This window comes from Phasianus colchicus, chromosome 12 (assembly GCF_987193195.1).
Source record: "Phasianus colchicus chromosome 12, bPhaCol1.hap1.1, whole genome shotgun sequence".
Lineage (NCBI taxonomy): Eukaryota > Metazoa > Chordata > Aves > Galliformes > Phasianidae > Phasianus > Phasianus colchicus.
The window spans coordinates 18,251,981-18,271,383 of record NC_143447.1 but is presented as its reverse complement, the minus strand read 5'-3'; the positions used below and the strand labels follow the sequence as shown (position 1 = coordinate 18,271,383).

The 19,403-nt window shown below is 49.7% G+C and overlaps 1 protein-coding gene across 4 annotated transcripts in view; it reads left to right on the top strand.

Annotated features, from left to right (window-relative positions):
• Positions 1 to 11,369, top strand: part of IGDCC3 (immunoglobulin superfamily DCC subclass member 3) — an 83,242-nt gene extending 71,873 nt beyond the window's left edge. For all 4 annotated transcript variants that reach the window (XM_031587835.2, XM_090149162.1, XM_090149163.1 and 1 more), the window contains 7 exons: positions 3,570 to 3,817; positions 4,193 to 4,357; positions 8,991 to 9,179; positions 9,433 to 9,537; positions 10,353 to 10,491; positions 10,752 to 10,959; positions 11,124 to 11,369. In XM_031587835.2, coding sequence (XP_031443695.1) covers positions 3,570 to 3,817; positions 4,193 to 4,357; positions 8,991 to 9,179; positions 9,433 to 9,537; positions 10,353 to 10,491; positions 10,752 to 10,959; positions 11,124 to 11,288 — 1,219 coding nt within the window. In that variant the 3' untranslated portion in view covers positions 11,289 to 11,369. The remainder of the gene's footprint in view (positions 1 to 3,569; positions 3,818 to 4,192; positions 4,358 to 8,990; positions 9,180 to 9,432; positions 9,538 to 10,352; positions 10,492 to 10,751; positions 10,960 to 11,123) is intronic.
• Positions 11,370 to 19,403: the final 8,034 nt, after the last annotated feature.

Below are 19,403 nucleotides of genomic sequence, written 5' to 3'. Positions count from 1 at the left end.
CCTTTCCAGGAGCTTCTTCTGAGATGTTCTGTGCTCTGTGTTTCTGTAGATGTAAAAGCTTCTCTGCTCCCTGCCTCGGACAGGATTGTGTTAAATCTGTAGTTTCAAACAGAGCAAGTGGCAGCAGCTCATTCACTACATGTCCTCAGTGCTCTGTGACATTGCAAACCCAGGTGTGCTAAAGCCAGCAAGGAAGGATGAGCATTTCAGGATGAAGTGGTCCTGCTGCTGTACTGTTTTACAGCATCCTCTTCTGCAGAAAAGCCATCCTACAGCCACATCCCTGTCCTGCTGCAAGCTATCCTTTCCCAGGACTGCAAGAAAGAGCAGCATCTCTGTCTGACAGCTTTGCAGGGCTGAGCATTGGCTGACCCTTTTGTCCTGCAGGTGAGCGGGTGAGGTGGCTCCCACTGGAACCATGCATCCTATTTGGCAGCATCCCTGCAGGAACTGCACTGGGGTGAGTCTGTAACCAAAGAGCTGGGTGGGATCCTGGCCTGTGTCTTCTAGACACCAGCCAGGCTGCACAGAAAGGGATCATCCTCCTGCCCCGCATAGCATGACCCAGGCAGTTCAGTTCCACCTAAGAAGCCTGCAGGGCATTTAATTCCTGCAGGCGTTAGAATGTGTGTGGAAGGCTGGGGATGATCTGTAGTGTCCCTCTGGGCCAACGAGTGTCACCCTTTATGTTTTGCACCTTATTCTCAGCCTGCACTAAAGGCAGCCTCCAAACCCAGGGCATTTCTGCATTAATTTCATCACACTCCCGCTTTGTGCGTGCGTGCGCATGCTGATCTCCTTCCAGCTGGGCCCCTCTCCTCCTTTGTGCCGCTGAATCGATGAAGAGCCTTCCTTCAGTCCTCAGACTTTTGCAGAGGAGCCTTTGGAAAGCTGATCTCTGGTCAATGGCCCGGACCCCTGACCTCAACGAGATCAGTCATCCTGATTGCCTGCAAGCCGCGAGACAGCTTGGGAATAGCAGCTCGGAGCCCTCCCACTCCCCTCCTCACTCTGGCTCAGCAGAGTGTGAACTCACCACCTTTCTTCTCCCCACCTCCATCAACACCCAGCGCGGCTTTGTGCCCAGATGTGACGCAGCCCACGCGGCTCTGGTGAGCAGCACAAAGACCTCTGGCATCTCGCCGTGGTCACAGCGCTGCCGGCCTGCTGCTCACGGGAAAGTTCTGCAGCAGCAGATCTCCCAAAAGTGACAGATTTTTCCCGGTGACAGGAAGGAAGAAAAGGACACCACCTTCTATTTCAGATGTTGATGTGCAGCGATGCTCCGTGCTTCCTCACACAGCAGCCACATCTTTTCCTTTTGTTGGAGCTTCCTTAGAAAAAAGCGAACAACTAAAAGAGCATCTTCTGCATCCTGGGGGTGCTGTGTGAGATGGGCAGAATGTGTCAGCAGTTCAGATGCAGAGGGATGCATGGCAAAGGGAGTAGCACTGGGGTTCCCATAACCCACTGGCAACTCCTCATATTGCAGCTTGGCAGCCCCTTGCAGGGCTCTGTCCGTGGGTTGGAGGGAGAGAAACTGGTGTTCACAGAGCTGGTGTTTAGATGCTGGGCATCCTGCTTACTTGATTTCTGCTCCTCCCCTAGGTTTATAGGCAGAGCTGCTCATCCAGCAGCTTTACTGAGCCTGTTGCTTATGCATCCTTCCAGGTAACTCGTTGTACAGCCAAATCCAGCTGTTTTGTTTTTCATTGTAAATCACGATGAAGATGGACTTTTCAAAGCCAGAGGCACGTTTGCAGCTATCTTTTTGATCACTTTGGGGGAATTTGCCTTATTTCTTTTCCTTCTGGCTTGGCACCCATAGCACTCTGCAGAGGATGGTTGGGGCTCTGCCAATGCATCTCAAGCATCCTCCCCTTTTCCCTCCTCTCTCTATCTTTTAAATGCAAAGCAGATAAGTAAGTACACTTGGAGGCAGCAGATAAATGGTCCTTGTTCCTGGCTGGCTTTGTGCTTAACACTGCTCTGGGTGGTGTGTGTGTGCCAGCCCTGGCTGCCTGCTCCCGGTGCCCAGATGCACTGCAGCCGTGCAGAAATAATCCCCACATTGACAGGGCAGGAGGAAACACCGCTGCTCCCTGCACACATCTGCTTTACGCGGAGCTGCAAGTGCAGCTCTTGCACTGCATAATCCTGCCTCCTGCCATCTGTCCTCGCAGGAGTCGGGCCGTTGAGTTGAGCCACACGCCAGGGCTCCCCTTCCATTTAATCAGATCTACTGAGCCCGTGGCGATGAGAGGGGCTTAGGGCTGGTTCTCTAAAATCACCATATCAGCTGAAACCATCACATTTGATATTCCATTTACAATGTTTCCAAGGAAACAAAGGCACGGGGCATAAATAGATGGCTGTTAAACATTTGCTCACTCACCACGGTCCGGATAATTTGCAAGGCAGAAATACAAATGTTAAATCAACAGCAATAATAAATTTTAACACTGGGAGACCAATATTTTGCTGCAATTAGAAGCATTCATTCTGTCATCCAGGCGGGTTATTTATCATCACCACCTCCCATGTACTGTCTTTCATTTGCATAAAGGACAGCTTTGATTATGACTCCCTAAAAACCACAGAGTGCCCCTCGCTTCAGCAGAGGTGCTCATGATTTACTCATGTGCACTCAGCTCTGAGGTCCACCTGGAATTCACCTCAGGAGAAGAAACTGGTCTTATCCTCCCTAGAAGCAGCAGGTGTGGTTTTGGTTAGGTTTGGCTCATTTCTTGTGAACAAAAGGCTCGTGTAAGCTTTGGCACAAGGCAAAGAGATGATGCTAAAACTGAGGCATTGAGGTCTCCCAGACTTTCTGCCAAAATTCAAATGAACTGAACTGGGGGCTCAAGCAAGAACTTTAGCTCTGAAATAAACCAGTTCAGGTGCACACGTGTACGTGCAGTCTACTTGTCTATGTGCTCATCACCCACCAGCAGCATCCCAGAGGTGGTGCAGAGATGGGCACTGTGCTCAGGAGCACTGCCTTTTGGAGAAGAGGTGCTTCAGTGGCTTTCTCCCTTTTTTAGGGTTGTTTTCCAGCAGGGTAGCCTGTGGCTGTCTTTGATGCATGGAAAATGCACTGAGGGTTTTCACAGATGCATTAAACTTGCACTGCACTCATAGGCTTTGGCTTTGGGCTCATGGTGAATGTTTTTTTGAGAATACAGAGCTAGGAGCTGAGAACGTAACCCTGCTGAATAAGTCAGCTAATCCCCCTGTCACCCTAAGACTGCTCTAATGTGCTGTAATGCAATTAGAGCATCACCAAGGGGCATTCTGGTTGCACTCAGGCTTGGCTTAGCATCCATGTGCAGTGCCGGAACAGAATCATTGCTGGTGGCTGTTTGCCATGCTGTGTGGCTGTGTTACGTGTGGCCATCTGGAGTTACTTGTATTTGCCTTCACCTCCTCAGCATGGATTCAGGTGGGAGCATCCTTGGGGAACTCACGTAATCCCCATTGTGGTGATGGGTTGATGGTTGGACCCGACAATCTAAGGTCTTTTCCAAGCTTGATGATTCTATGCTTGGCCCTCTCGTGTCCCCGTGCAGCACTCTGTCCATCTATGGGATCAACCAGGCGGATGAAGCCATCTACCAGTGCATCGCCGAGAACAGCGCCGGCTCCACGCAGGCCAGCGCCCGCCTGACAGTCCTGTGGGCAGAAGGGCTGCCTGGACCCCCGCAGAGCGTGAGGGCCGAGACGGTCTCTGCCACCACCATCCAGGTGTCCTGGGAGGAGCCTCTGCAGAACACCAAGGAGATCATCGGCTACGTGCTGCACATCCGGAAAGCTGCAGGTATGGTCTGCCCACTGCCCAGAGCTTCCTCAGCCTTCACAGGATTTAGCAGTGAGGTTCAGTAGGTGCACCAGATGTGCACTGCAGTGCTGCCATCAACTCACAGAATCACAGAAACTCCTTCTCCTCCGTGTTTCTGAAAGACAGGTCGGGCGGTAAGGGGTGGTGTGAGTAGCAAAAGGGTGGGGAGAGTGAAGCTGAATGATCAAATCGCACCACCCTTTGGCAAAGCACACAGAAATGTGAGGAAAAGAGGCATCTAAAAGAAGGTATAGGGACCCAAAAGAGGGTCCCTTCATTAGGGACCAAACAGTCCCTTTTATCCCTTTACCTCTTGCGAAGTCTAATGTGTCTCTGTTCTTTCTTTCACCTTAGATCCCGTGGAGATGGAGTATCAGGAGGCCGTTAGCAAGAGCACCTTCCAGCAGCTAGTGACTGATTTAGAACCCTCGACCAGCTATAGCTTCTATATAAAGGCTTACACCTCCCGGGGTGCCAGCAAAGCCTCAGAAGTCACAGTGGTGAGCACGCTGGGAGAAGGTAAGGATCGCTTTGCGCTTGGGCCGTCAGATGCTGAAACCTGCTGCGCACAGCAGCAGCACCACTCACCCTGATAGCCATTCCCCAGCGCCTTGGCACGCAGCCTGTGTTGTTGTTGCTCCTGATTCCTGCTCTTCTCACACTCTGGGGTATTGTTTAAAGCTCACTTTTATTGCTGTTACATGGGGATCAACCAATGGTCTTAAATGTTGTGTTTCACTCACTTATGCTGTAGCAGAGTGTGAGTGCAAGTCAGTCCTCTCATTCGTCTTGCAGCAGCTGTGGGCTTTTCCTAAACTGCTTGCTAAATGCACATTTCCTCTTGGAGGAGTTCCCCTGCAGCTCTGGTACTCACAGCTCTTACCTGATAGGTGCCATGCTTTTCTGAATTTAAACTTTGTTATGCTCTGCCTTTGAGAAAGCACACTGAGTTGGGTTGTCCTGGCCCACGAGTTCCTGCCCTGGAGCAGCCCTCTGTTTCAGTGGGAAGTTAGGCAGGTCTCCAGATCTTTTCTCTGCCTTGGCCTCTCAGATGTGGCCGCTGGTTTGCTTCCCCAGTTAAAGTGGGAACTGTGATGCAGGGCACTTGTGTATGGACACCAGCCAGAAACCACAGTCTCAGTGTGATCTGCAAACATCACCCATCTGGCTGCTGGCATTTGGAGAATGTTTTCCTATCGTCTCATATGCCTCTCCAGCACCTCTGAATCCTTGTCTCACTGAGAGTCATTTCCTAGGAGCCTGCCATTGTTCTCCTGAACACTCAGTATTTACAAATTTGCAGCAGAGGAGGCATGAGGGTATGATGTAGGATTTAATGAAAGAGTACGCTGACTTACAGGTGGGGAATCCAGCCCTCCTTCCATCTTCAGCTGTTGCAGCCATTTACTACAGCATTTAAGCAACACCACCACTAGATACTTGCCTTGCAAGTTTATTTTATTGGTGCTCCGCAGGGAATCAGTCACCCTTTGAGTTTGTTTTTCCTTCCAATTTAGAGACAGAGGAACTGACCAAGCTGCTACTTGAAATTCCTTGACCCGATGCTCTGAGTTCAGCTACTGCAGCTAAAAGCCAGCCATGCTTCACAGAGTCTGGTGCTTCTGCTGAAGTTTGGGTCAAGCAAGATAGGGCGTTTTGTCATTACTACCTTCAATCACAGCAGGAATAGTTAAGTATCTGGTAATGGGATCATAAATTTCCAGGCTCTCTGAAATTGCAAAGCATCGTTGTCCTGCTCTACTACCCTTTAAAAAGTCTTATTCTGTGTTAATGAACCTGCAGCAATTAGCTACGTGTTCAGGATGGACAAGCTGGCCTGGTTAAGATCACTCAACCTGGGGTTGCCTCCCAGGATGATAAAAGGAGATTTACAAGCCCACTTCTGGCTTGATTTGTAAGCAGACACGGTGCAGAGGACAGTGCTGGCTCTCTCTTAATTTGGTTTTTTGCTTTGCTTCACTATTGCTCACAGAGCTAAGAGGGGCAGGGAGCCAGGATCCAGCAGCTCTGGCCGCCAAATTCAGCTTTTGCTGCAGATATGCCACTTCTCATGCACAGAAAGCCATGTCACACTGTGCCTTCCCAGGCTACACCAAACAGCAGTGACCCTTTGTATCTGGAGAGCTGTGAAGCCATACTGTCAAACAGCCTTGTAAGGGAGCAGAGTTGTCCTGTTCTGCTGGAGAGAAGCTGAGGGCTCCTTTTGGCTGCAGGTATAGCTCAGCTCCACAGAGCTTGTCAGAGCTGCTGGCAGAGGTGTGGGCAGCTGGAACTGCTCAGACCCACCTTGCATTGACCACGTTATGACGGTGTGGTTCTGAGAGCAGGGCTGCTTTTCAGGATAGTAATGTGCTGAGACAGTGCACGTGGCTGAAGATCCCAGTGCTTTCTGTAAGCACAGTGCCCCTTCCTTTGTGGCCAGTGATAATTTTGGATGAGAGGAAGGCAGCAAGGTGCTGCAGAGAAACCAAACAAGACAACCTTGTTCTCCTTGCTAGAAAGGTCTGCTCGCCTCCTCGCTGTTCTTCCTCCCCCCAGCACTGGTGGCCCTCCTGCCTGGTGCCCGTCCTGTGCTGGTGCTGGGATCTGGGTAGACAGGGAGCACTTGCCATAGAAAACCCTTTGACTTCCTCATTTTGGCAATCCAGCGCTTTTCTGGGAGCTTTTGTGCCCAGCTCAGGGCTTCTTTATGCCATGGTATTTTAAATCTCAGAGTCTGTGCGCTTCACTAAGCAGCATGCAGTCCTGTTCTTGTCTTTTAATGCTTTTTAGGGTTTTCTCCAGGACTTTTTGACATTTCTCTAGGATGAAGACCGTTCCTTTAGTCACCTTCGGCTAAAGACGCCTTCAAGAAGAAAGTTGAAATGACCTGGGGAAAATTCCAAACAGCACAGAAGAGGAAAACGAATATCCCAGCCCTTAGCATGAGGGAGATGCCTTACTTATATTAGAGTCATATTATGTTTATATATACTTCTGTGAAGCGCATATACACTCGTGTGTGTACATATATTGCTGCACACACAGATATACTCCATCTGTATACACTTATTTGTGTAATGACATTATAAGCAGCACGTGCATCCTACAAGTACGTCCATATCATTAATATTATACATATATATACTCAGAGTTTGAATAAATACTATATATTTCATACCTTGAAGGAGAGAGATTCTTGTGGTTTTTATTAAATGTAAGGCTCTGCAACCATAAAATAAAGCCAACTCTTCACAAATCAGGATGGGCCACGCTAGTATTTTTTTCTCCATAATGCAATTTCCCTTTCTGTGGTGTTTTCACTGATGATTCAGGAAATGATGCTCTGAGCAAGGGTTTGACTTCTCAGAGGGGAGATCCGATTTCTTATTTTGCCCTAGTGGGAACTGGGAGAAATTAAACGTGTATATGTTATTCCATTGGCTCAGAGAAGGAGGGCATCTTTTTGGGATGCTCACCAGGAGAAATCTCTCTGCCTTCCCCTAAATCTCCTTGTGGGAACACCTGGGCTCTCAGTGCCTGAGAAAAGGCCAACTGTTGTGCTGTGTTGTTCTGACTTTGCTATTAAATTGAGGCAGTGCCCTTTTTAGCTCTCGTCAGTCTCAGACTGACACGGCCACATTTCATCTGCTTTTCAGCAGCGCTCGCTAAATGGCTGCGCTGAACTCTGTGCCAAAGGACAGTGTCAGGGCCGGGATTCACCGCTCATCGTTTAGAGACCTGTGGGGAAAACCAGATAAAAAGCAGCGTCAGTGCAATGCAAGTCCACCAGCTCTCATGTTGGGGGTATTTTGAGCTTATAATCACTCAGAACTGGAAAATAGCTCTGCCTCAAAGCCTTCTCTTGGCTAAAGGCTGCTAGACAAGCAGGGCTGTTGTTCTGCTCGGTGATTTTTGTGCTGGGTTTAGCCAAGCTCCCTGCCCAAAAACCCATGCGGGAGCAGAGCCCGTGGGCAAGGCAGAGCCCACAGCGCCTGCTGCCATCCATCCACCTTCTGAAAAAGGCACAGGAGCTGATGGGAGCATCTGGCCTGGGGGAATTGTGTGGAAATGAAGTGAAAAAATCATCAGTGAAAGGTCCTGCTGAGACACATCTCTGCACTGATGTGCTCAGTGTGGGAGAGAGGGAGGGAGATGGGAAGGAGGATGCTCGGGGGCACGTGGTGCTGTGTGCCACCGCTCTGCACGGGGTTTTGTGCAGAACCAGCTTTGGAAAACTGATTTATTTGATTCAAAGAAAATGACTCTGGTTTGCAAACCTTGGCCTGTCACCCCAAGCTGATGGGGCAACATGGGACGGGGCAGCTTTTGGGGACCTGGGGACAAAGTGACAATGACACTTTGCTGTTTGTAACCCCAAAAACGAGGGCAGGATTTGGGGTTTGTTGAGCAGAGTGCCACTGATGGTAGCAGAAGGCTTCCTGGTGGGCTCTGAATCAGGGCTTGGTGGCAGTGGGCAGCAGCATGGCCATCTTCCCCACTAAATCCCCGTGCGCCCCTACAGCCAGGTAAGTGCCAGCCACAGCTGTGCATGGAGCTCAGGCTGCTCGGGGAAGTAGGGCTCTTACTGAAGCTGCCTCCATTCCCTCCTCATTCTCCCAGCACAGAACCAAATGTCCCTCTGAAAGCCAGCAGGGAGAGCAGCCCAGCACACCCTGCAAGCCCTTGCAGGTACCGAGTGCGCTCAGCCAGGCAGCAGCAGACATACCTCTCGTTCTGCTTTAAGACGGATGTCTCCGGCTCCATCCTTTCTGGTTCCGTCCTCCCATGGGGATTAATCACTCTGAAAGGTCCTCACTGCCCTCAGGGTGAGGGCAGAAAAGTGGAAGCTGAGAATGCGTTTCCAAAGTGGCTGCATTCCTGCCCTGACCCGGCGGGGCTGAGCGTCGGATTGCAGCTGCTTGTCAGAGTAGCCTCTGTGCTGGCTGAGCTGAGCGTAGGGAGCCCCTGGAAATTCACACAGCTCCCTGAAGAGAGTCTAGGCTGTTAAACCAGGCCTGGTCTAATTTGATTTTCTCAGTCTCATCTAGCACATTCTTTGTCGCAGTGGCTGCGGGGAAATGCTGGTGGGGAATTTCTCATTGTACAGATACAGAGCGCACACAACCCACTGTCTCTCTCTCTGTTTCAGTCCCAGCCATGCCATCCCTCTTTATTAAAGTCATTAACAGCACAGCCGTGCAGGCAACGTGGGAGCCCTCCATCAAACTGGGCCAGCACGAAGGCTTCAAGCTCTACTACCGCAAAGTCCACCTGTCCCAGTACACAGGCCCGGTGCTGCTGGCCAGCAACGTCACGGCGTACAACATTACCCACCTGGGTGAGTGCACTGATGCTCCATCTGCACCACCTCCTGACCCCGGCAGGGCTCAGATGTGTTGTTCAGCCATTAAGCTGGGAGTGCTACAGCTCTGCCTCAGGTTTATGGGCACTTGGCAGGTGGTGCAGTTTGCCTTGTGACTTGTTTGCAGCATCTTGCATGTTGGGTGACGCATGTTTCCTAAATAACTGCTGTGCTGTGGAGATAACACTGATGATTAAGCCTGGAATACCCTTCTTGTTTCTCCAAACAGATGCATCAATGGTGTATGAGGTCAAACTCCTTGCCTATAACCAGCATGGAGATGGAAACTCGACTGTCCGCTTTGTGTCCTTGAGGGAAACCATGGAGAGGACAGGTAAGATGGGGCTGTTCTCAGTTGTAGTTAATGAATATTGATTTATAGAATCATAGACTATCCCGAGTTGGAAGGACCCATAAGGATCATCAACTCCTGCCTCAAAAGGACCACTCGAAAGTCAGAACGTTTGGAGGCAAGTGGTAACACATCCACCAGGCAGCACCACTTTCAGTCACTGTTATTTTCAGCCTCACAAATGATGAGACTGGGACCATGCTGTGCTGACAGGACTTGGCTCCCTTGCCATGATCCCATCTCAGCTGCCCTTCATTAGGTTTAGCAAGCCAGTGCCTCAAAGCATTAGGTAAAACCTGCTGTCCCCAGGTGAGTCATGGCACACTGAGCATCTTTGCTCAGCTCCCACGGACATTTGAGCTTTATTGGTGGTGAGAAGGGACGTCACGTGGCTTTGAGAAGAAGGGCTGCAGTGCATGAGCAGTACATTATGAGGCAGAAGAGGAAATCTCTAGAGGGAATCTCTAACTGCTCACACCTTTCATTTTCATCTACGGGTAAAAAACATCCTGCTGCTCTTATAGTTCTTTTAAGCCTTCCAGTGGGAATATCTTCAAGAGAGAGTTATTACTTCTCTGTCTATGCTGGAGTAAATACTCATCCCATTGGCAGCTGCCAGCTCTGTGCCTTCTGCCAGGTGCCATGCTCACCCAGGGAAAGTCTGATAACAGCAGCCTGCGTGATAGGGATGGCTCTTTACAGCCTCCGTGGGGTACCAGGAGCAGGGGAGATGCTTAGGTAGGCCAAGAAAAAGGAAACCTTCACTGCTAACCCCCTTCCCCTCTTTCCTCTGGCAGTGCTGAACCCCCCGTGCGACTGCATGAAGGATGAGCAGAACAACAAAACCTCTGCGACTGGTATCATCATTGGGATCCACATCGGCGTCACGTGCATCATATTCTGCGTCCTTTTCCTCATGTTTGGGTACAGAGGAAGGTAAGAGCTGCTCACCATGCAGTGGGTTGTGCATCCTGTAGCATCACTGCACAGCCCTGGCAATGCCACACCGGTGATGTCAGTACCGTGGTCCCTGCCTTCCCCCCAGGCACGCAGACTCTGATGTAACTTTATAGGAAGGATTTAAAGAGCGAAGGAAGGTAGAAAAGAAATAAGGCAGATTTAAGCTTGGGGAAGGAAGGAAGGAAGGAGAGCCGCTGGCTCTGCTCACCCTCAGGCACTGCCTTGTTGTTTTTCAGGCTGCTGATGTGTAAAAACGTGCAGGAGCAGCTGTCGACTCCGCAGATCCCAAGGAGCCAGAGGAGCGCTGCAGGGATCATTCTGAACGGGGCCGCCCGCAGGGACAGGGATGAGCGGGACCTGAACGGAAAGCAGCTGGACATGAACGAGCTGGAGAGGTTGTTCCCAGCATCACCATGTCCAGAGCAGCAGGACAAGGGAATAACAGTAAGTCCTGCAGCATGAGGCGGGAGCGCACCTGGTGGGGGTGGGTTGCTGGTTGGATTAACTCATCTTAGTGGTCTTTTCCAGCCTTAATGGTGTTATGGTTCTATGGAATGCCTAAGAGCATTGGTCACCTGCCACCATCAGTGGACTTTCTTTCTTTGCAGCCTGCTCACAGCCCGCCTGCCACCGACGACGACACCCAGATACCCACGTTGCCAATGGATGAGTTCAGCATTGTTGAGGAGCAGCCAGACTCTCCCCCAAAAAGCCCTCACAATGGCAGCCCCGCTGCTTCGGCTCCCCACCACGGCCCTGCCAATGAAGGATAAACTGCCAAGACTCAAACTCTCTTGTAGGAGTTACCAGAAACCAAAACTGCAGCTGGTGATGTCTTTACAATGATTCATCAATCTCAGGTCAATTGAAGATTTCTACATTCTGATTGTTATTTTTTTGTTTTTTTTTTTTTATATATATATATAAGTATATATATATATGTGTGTGTGTGTGTATACAGCCTTTTTGAAACTCTGTGAAGTTTATCTTTCTGACCTGTCTCAGGCCCCTTGGTGCATTTCTTTCAACGATGGCTTTACCAAGACTGGTCATGATTGGTTTTCCCATAGCTGCTAAGTAAAAGGCTCCTTGCAGAGCCTGGCAAACTCCTGTCCCCGACGGCCCAGGGATGCCTCGGTCTCTTGGCATCACAGACTTCTTCCTGACCAGCAGCTTTAGGACTACTTTTTGGATCTATTTTTTATTTTGAGAAGACTGGATTCGGAGCAGTCCTTCTAACTTGACTCCAAAAATTGAGGCCTGGGAAGGCCATCTCTCTGTGGATTGAATGATTTTGTACACTTTCTCTATTTCTCAGGATATTTTTTTGCTGATTGATTATAGAATATGAAGAAAAAAGAAAAAAAAAAGAAAAAAAAAAAAAGTGTGTCAGAGGAAGCCTGCCTGAGGGCTACTGAAAGACTTGGATAAACAACCCGAGTGAAATCAGAACCTACCTCAACCGGAATGAATGTCTTCTGGGAAGCAGAAATGCCTGCGTCTTCCTTTGTGTTCAAAAACAAGTAGTGTAGCACTTGGTCAGTACAAGCTTGGTCCTACCTCAGCCGTCCCGCTCTGTACCTGCCGCATCGTTGTTGTTTTTGTTGTCGTCCTTCCTGTGTAAAGCACTTCCAAACCTTGAAAGCAATGTTCTACCTCAAGTGTGCGAGAAATCGGTGTGTGTGCGTCCTCACCCCCTCCTCCTGCCTCTTGTGCAGGCAGCTGGTGTTATGAGCTTTATTTTAGGCACGGTGGGATTTCGCCTGGTGGAGATTTGTGTCGTGTTTTTTTTTTTTTTACTTTAAGGACTCTGGGGACCATCACGGATATGGCCCACATGGTGGTTGATGCCCTGCGGCTTGCCAGCACCGTTGCTCTCACAGAGCCCACTTGGTGGTCCCAAATGGCTCCCTTGGCCCATCCTTGGGTGTACGTGGGATGGGTGCACTGGTCTCTGTGCTAAGGCCAGGCACCCTGTGGCCAGGAGCTCATGGAAACCCCAGCTCAGCACTTCCGGAACCCACTGAGATGCTCCTGAGTGGGTTTCCAGTGAGCAGGGCCTCGTCTCGAAGTGGCCACCGTGGTCCATGCATGGCCTACAAGGTCTCGTTGCTCCTGTCAGGACGAGGTATGGGAGCTCTGACTGCGATGCAGCAGGGCTGCCAACACCAAAGAGAGGTTTTGTGACCTCCACCAACCTGCCACCATTTTGGGATTCATAGATTCTTAGAATCACAGAACGGTTGGGTTGGAAGGGACATTCATGATCAGCTAGGTCCAACCCCCTTGATGGGGACAGGGCTGCCTTCCAGCAGCTCAGGCTGCCCATCCATGCTGACCATGGGCACCCACAGCTCTGTGGGCAGCCTGTTCTGTGTTGTCCCAGCCTCACAGGTTGGTGTGTGACTGATGTTGCCCGTCAGGTCCCCTGCCATGTGGTTATTAAAACCAGACAAGCATGAAGGTTTGAACTCTTTTGTAGAGGTGGTGGCAAATACAACGTCACCATGTTTGCAGAAAAAAAGCAAAAAGAATCAGGAAATGAAATGAGTTTAAGAGAAATAATAATTGTATTTTTTTAAATGGTACCAATGGGAGAGTCTCTTATGTCGCAAGAGACTCTCCACCACCTTCACCACCTTCATATTTGGCAACGGGACGCTGCCAGTAATTGTGTAAATAATACAATATATGGGATGGTAAGGAAAGTCCTGTCCCGTGTGCTGCGTCCTGGGGATGGGTGAGGGCCAGGTGTGAGCGGGTCCCTGTGCTTCCAGACCAGATTCAAGCAGCCCCTCTCACCCCACCGGCCGTATTCCTGCTCGGTGTGCCATGGGGACAGCACCATCCATCCCTCGCTGACACAGGGCCGGAGCTGAGCCGTGACCAGAAACCCAAACCTCTCCCCATCCTGCTCCCGGCCCCGCTTCTCGTTCCCTTGTCATTGTGTGGAACGCCGAAGCTGACATTGAAGTACTGTTGCCAAAGTGAACACATGACTTAGAGTAGCTTTCAGCTCAGGATCCCCGGAGCTGTGAATATGCTATTAATTTAATATCATATTATTGTGATATTGTAATAGTATTTCTCATTACTTCCTTTTATTAAAGGGAAATGCTGTGCCATTTGACTAGTTGGAATATGGTAGTACGTCGAGAGTAGATGTTTTTTTTTTTCTTTTTAAATAATTATGCAGAAATGTAATGGCTTAAACCAGTGCAGATTCTGGGTTGGTTTGAGACGCTTGAAGATGGATGTGAATCTTTAAAGGCTGTTTTTAGGTGCGTAGCTCTTCCTCTTGTTGGGTTTCTTTGATGCTCTTCTCAACCCATGCTTACGGTGGGGCAGCCCTGCAGGGCTGAGGCTGTGTGGACAGGAGAAGGATGCAGCCTTCCCCACCTCATCAAAGCCTCCTGAGTCTGCCGAACTGGGCCAAAAAAAACCTCCAGATGGTGGCAAGAGCCGGTCCGCGGGGTCATTGTGAGCCAGGCTGTAGGAAAAGCTGTGCTGGAAAAAGTGAGGGAAGTGTTGGCTGGAGTGGCTTTAATTTGTAAAGCAGGAAGGAGGAAAAAACAAGAGCTTGTTTGGTTTCAGATCAGGGCAGAGGGTCAGGCCTGCCCTCGGTTCATCCAAACTGTTGCCCTGTTTTTGCTGGAAGCCATGGGATTTGTGTGCTGCCAGTGGGAGGACAAGTAGGACAGCAGGTCCCTGCATGGCTTTGGGGGGAGGCTGCAGGTGTCAAAATGCTCATCCCAGGAGTTCTGGGAGCCCTTTGCTGTACCGTGTCACCAGGGCTTCGTTTCTCCATTGGGTGTTGGGTCACCAGAAGATGCAGATGAGCCTCACTCCTGTGCTCCACCACGTCCCAAACGTTCAAAAGCTTGCCAGCATTTGGATTCCTTCTTCTTTTCCCTTTTCTTTTTGGCTCAGAATGTTTTATCCAGCTGCAAAAAGCAGAGGATAAGGGCAGGCTCTGGGTCCCAAGCCACCTGCTGGCAATCACCCATGGTTGGGGCAGGAGTCGCGTCCTGAAGTATTTTACAAGAAAGATAATTCCACTAATTCAACCCCACTGCCTTTTCAGGGCACATCCAGAAACCCCTCACTTTTCTGGCTGTGGTGAGATGAAATTGCAGCAAGGAATTAAGGTATCCAAAAACTGACATTTATTATTATTTTTTTTTGTAACCCATAATGGGCACAACCTATTCTCGGAGCTCTCAAGTCTACCAGAGATGGCTGCTACCTCAGGGATAGTATCCACGTTGTGTTTAGTTGGACAGGGACTACTTTGATGCTGTGACAGGGTATTTTCACGCTGTTGGATTCAGGTATTTATTTGTCTAACGTACCTTTCTTTTTCCTTGTTTTGGAAAGATGCTGAAATCTTTAAGTGCTGGACCAGTTTGGGAATTTTAAAGATTCCACCTCAGATTGTAATGAGGGACTGTATGTTTTTGGTTGGCAATATACGATGAGGGATGCTGTGCCAGAGACATTTCGGTGTCAGTTGGGTGGCAGCTGCTTGGTGTGTGCATAGGGGAGATAGGTGCAGGGCTGCAACAGCAGAGCTGAACGTGATACATTTCATAGAATCACAGAATATCCCAAGTTGGAAGGGACCCATAGGGATCACTGAATCCATCTCCTGGCTCCACGTGGGACCACCCCAAAATCAGACCATAATTGCACCGACGGGTTTATTCTATGTAAGTATGTACAAACACACTGCTAATTAGAGAATTACTGAGAAGTCATTTCCACCACCACTCAAACTGATAGGCAGTCATTGTGGCCATGTATACTCCATGCCCACAGCATTTTCCTCCATCCCTGCCCCTGCTCGTGGCAATGGCCTCAAACCCATCAGGCGTTGGGATCCTCGCCGAGCTGCCCAGGAATGAGGGGAAAAGGAAATGAAAGCCCTATGAAAACAAACAGCACAGGGGGAGCGACTGACTCCCTTCATCTGTGCAAACAGGATTTGGAAACAGATCCCTCCCGATGCCGGGCCGTTTAAGGCAGATTAAAGATCCTATCTAGCAACCCAATACCAGCTGATTTATTTTCCTCCCTCGGCAAATTAAAAAGAAATAGGGGAAGGGGAAGGGAAGCACCTCTGGACATGGTTATGTGGGCTGCCAACGTGCATCACATCCATGCAGCGGTGCAACCCAGGGCAGTGCCTCCAGGGTTACCCCTGGAGCAGTGTTTGGTCACCTTGTTTTGTACAGGAAGGGTGCTGAGCCAGGGCAAAGCCCAGAGATAGGGGGAGAGATTTTATCGAGCTCTGGTCACAGTCTTACAGGGCTAAGAGGGATTTTACTTTGATCACCATTGCGTCATTGGAACTTGCAATGTCTTTGAGTTTGTAAGAAAGTAATAAAAAAGATGATGCTCAGCCTTTGTCCCAGTCCTTTTTGGAAATCTGCCGTTAAAAGAGTAATGTTAAAAACCCAAATTGCAAAGCACTTTTTTTCTACTGTTTATTTTCTACCTTTCTTACTTTGAACTGTCTTGATATTTGAAATCCCATTGATCCTACAATTGTTAGCTCTGTATTAAAAAAAAAGAAAAAAAAAAGGAAACCCCCCACCCCACCCCCCTTTTTTTTTTTTTTTTTTTTTTTTTTTGTAGTTTGCTCTGTTTAGATTTTAGCCCGTGGCTACTTGTACAAGGAAAATAAAGCTAGAATAAATGAGCTAGAGCTATTCAGCCTGAGCCGTGCTTTGTTCCTGCCGCAGCAGATGAATGGCCGCGGCGTGGGAACCGCGCGGTGTGCCGGGATGGCAGCTGAAGGCTGCTGGGTTGGCTCCTCTCGGTAGAGAATGGCTTCCGAAAGGCCATCAGTAAGGGCTGAGGGTTGGGGCTGAGCACCGGGTGGGAAGCACAAAGCCATCGACGGCCCCACGGCCAATGGAGGAGGCTTTGAGCTCCTTCCTCTACCTGCTGAAAAATGGTATTTTCAGCCTTAAAATGTCCCAGGGGAGAAGGAGGGAGGGAGGCGGCCGGCAGCGAGCAGAGCGCGTCGGGTTGGGCAGATGATTCTTAACTGGGTTAAGAACAGCTAATGAAGTCTCGGCAATTAAGCAAAGTGCTTCGTTGACCGCAGATGGGTTGCAGACCCATTGGAAAGGGCTGAGCACTGTGAGCTGCAATGGAGACACCGTGCTGGGCACTTTGCTTTCTTCCACCTGGGGAATGCCTGGGTATGGGGCTGAACGTTGATTTTTTGGGGTCTCACTGGAGACAGGAACACAACCCTGCCGCTCAAGCAAACGCTCCTGGAAAGAGCCCTTCAATAAGCAGTGAGTGCAAAGTGCCGCATCACACAGCTCTGCCCTGCCACGCGCCGTCTGAACACACACTGCCTAATAAACACGGGCATAAAAACTGAGCTTATTTCCCAGTGGCAACGCAAGAGGTGAAGAAAGATCAGAGCTGGTTAACTCCGGGGATTTTCTTGTAAGTTCTGCGCAATACGGTGCTTCAAATAGCGGCTTTGGAGTCGGGGTATTACACAGAGCTCTCAGCTTTCATTAAAAAAGGACTTCCCCTGCCTTCAGAGCAATAACAAAAAGCTCGACGATATTAATCTAACGCCTTAGAAACTAAAGAAATAAAAAGAAGCCAAGCAATACTTCTAAATCTCTTTGATTTGGGGCTGTTGGGATGATTAGCGCTCTGAAGATGTAGTTACCCCAAAAAAGTCCCCAAATGTCCCCCACTCTCTGCAGCTGTGGATGCCCAGGATGGGTGTTTTGGGGATCCCAAATGTTCCCATGGCCAATGGTGTGGCCAATGGTACCAACCTCCATCTTCCTGCCTTGGATGCTGCTGCTGCTGCTGTTCGAGGTGTAACCCTGCAGCACGTTGGGAATTTATAATATCCCATAAACCCTCTCTATCTGAAAGGTCATTGTAGCGCTAATACAGCTCAGGCATTACAGTTTCATTTGTGACACTTTTATGAATCGCCGCTTAATTCCGGCGCAGCTGCCGTAAAACCTTTACAGCGCTGTTCTCTGCCTCGAAAAATAACCTTTAAAAGCCACGAGCTGGAACATCTTCATCAGCGCCATCTGATAGGGCTGGTCCTGTGCTCACCAAGGGACAAAACTGGGCTCTGGGTGCCCTGACGGCCACACGTGTGGCATGGGAGGTCCTGGCTCCCACCTCCTTGGCTTTTAACCATCAGAGTCCTCAAACTGGGGTTTTCCACCCCGCTACGTACAGCTCCATCCCAGCGCTCTGCCGCCCATCGGGCTGAATTAAAGTTCTCCTAATTTCCTATGAAATTCACTCCTTATCAAACCCTAGCGTGGTCCAGAAAGCCACTTCCTTAGCACTAAAACAGCTAAATTAGTCTTGCTCGGAGTTGTAAAGGAGCTTGTCTTGTTTATTGAGCGATAAATATAAAGGTACAGTAACTAAATTCATCAGTCCCTAAACATAGCCACTGGGAACGGCCGTTTCCGACATCCAATCTACAACCGCATGAATATTTCAGAGTCCTCTCTCCCTTGGGCACTCGCCTTATCTCTGGAGCCTGGATATTATTTTCTGCTTTTCAGCTTTTTCGATGTATTGGAGGAAATGTCATTATTTGGACCTGTGTGGATTACAGTTGACTTTTCTAAGCCAATTTATATTGGCAAGCTGCTGTTTTTAAAACACCCTATAAATCACTCCTATGAATTTTAATAATATAATGTGGTTTCAAACATGCTCCCTTAATACGTGACACACTATTACACTGCAGCAGCTCCCCGGGTCGCGAACTCCGTTCCATTGGAGCGCGATGTGGGACCCTACAGAGTGCACTGAGCAGGGTGCAGAGCCAAAACCCAGTCCTCTTCCTGCACACAGAGCCTCCCGCTGATCCACCAGCAGCCTGAGAAGCAGCACTGGGGTTCGGGATCTCAGGGCACTCGATGGTCATCACAGGCAGCAGGGATACATGGAGCATCGGTCACCACCTGCAGTACCAGGGGAGTGCACTGCTGGCACCAGGGCTGAGCACTGGGTATGTGGCCACCACCTGCAGTAAGAATCAGAATGGTTGGGTCCGTTCACCCTAACCGGACCTTCTGCTGCGATCTGGTTGCCCCACCAGCTCAGGCTGCCCTGGAGGTGGCCTCGGACACCTCCGGGAACGGGGCACTGTCTTTGTTCCAGCTGAGATGGAATAGTTTTCATCCTAGTGCCTGGCATGATGCTGTGTTTTGGGTCTAGGAGAACAATGTTGATAACACATTGATGTTGCTGCTAAGCAGTGTTGTAAGGAACCAGGGCCATTACTCTCAGCCAAGAGCCCATGGAGTTGGGAGGGAACAGAATGAGGACAGCTGAATTAAATTAACCGGCCAAAATGATGTTCTGTACCATATGGAAGGAGAGTTTTGAAAGGGGTGGGAGTTCATCTGTGGCTCTTCCACTTGCTGAGGGGCTAGTGTGGCATCAGGGGGTGGGGAGCAATCACTTATGCATCACTTGTATACACAGTTGTAACTATTACCCTTTTCCTTTTCTCTGTCATAGTAAATAGCTTTACCTCAGCCCACGAGTTCTACTTTGTTTTTTTCCCATTCTCTCCCCATCCCACCAGGAATGGAGGAGTGAGCAAACAGCTGTGCAGTGCCAAGCCACCCACCAGGCTAAAGCACAACAGGAACCCACACTGCTCTGTGCCATGGAAGGGCTGAGGGGGACGGGGAGCAAAGCCCAGTGCCAAAAGCAGGCTTTGGGGGACCTTCAACGAACCATGGAGGCCTCCTGCAGTGCCCCCAGCGATGGGCTTTGGTGCCCATTGGTGGTTTGGTGATGTCCCCAGCTGCCAATGGGAGCAACGTCTCCAACCCTAAAGCAATCACTACCTTAACACTGCC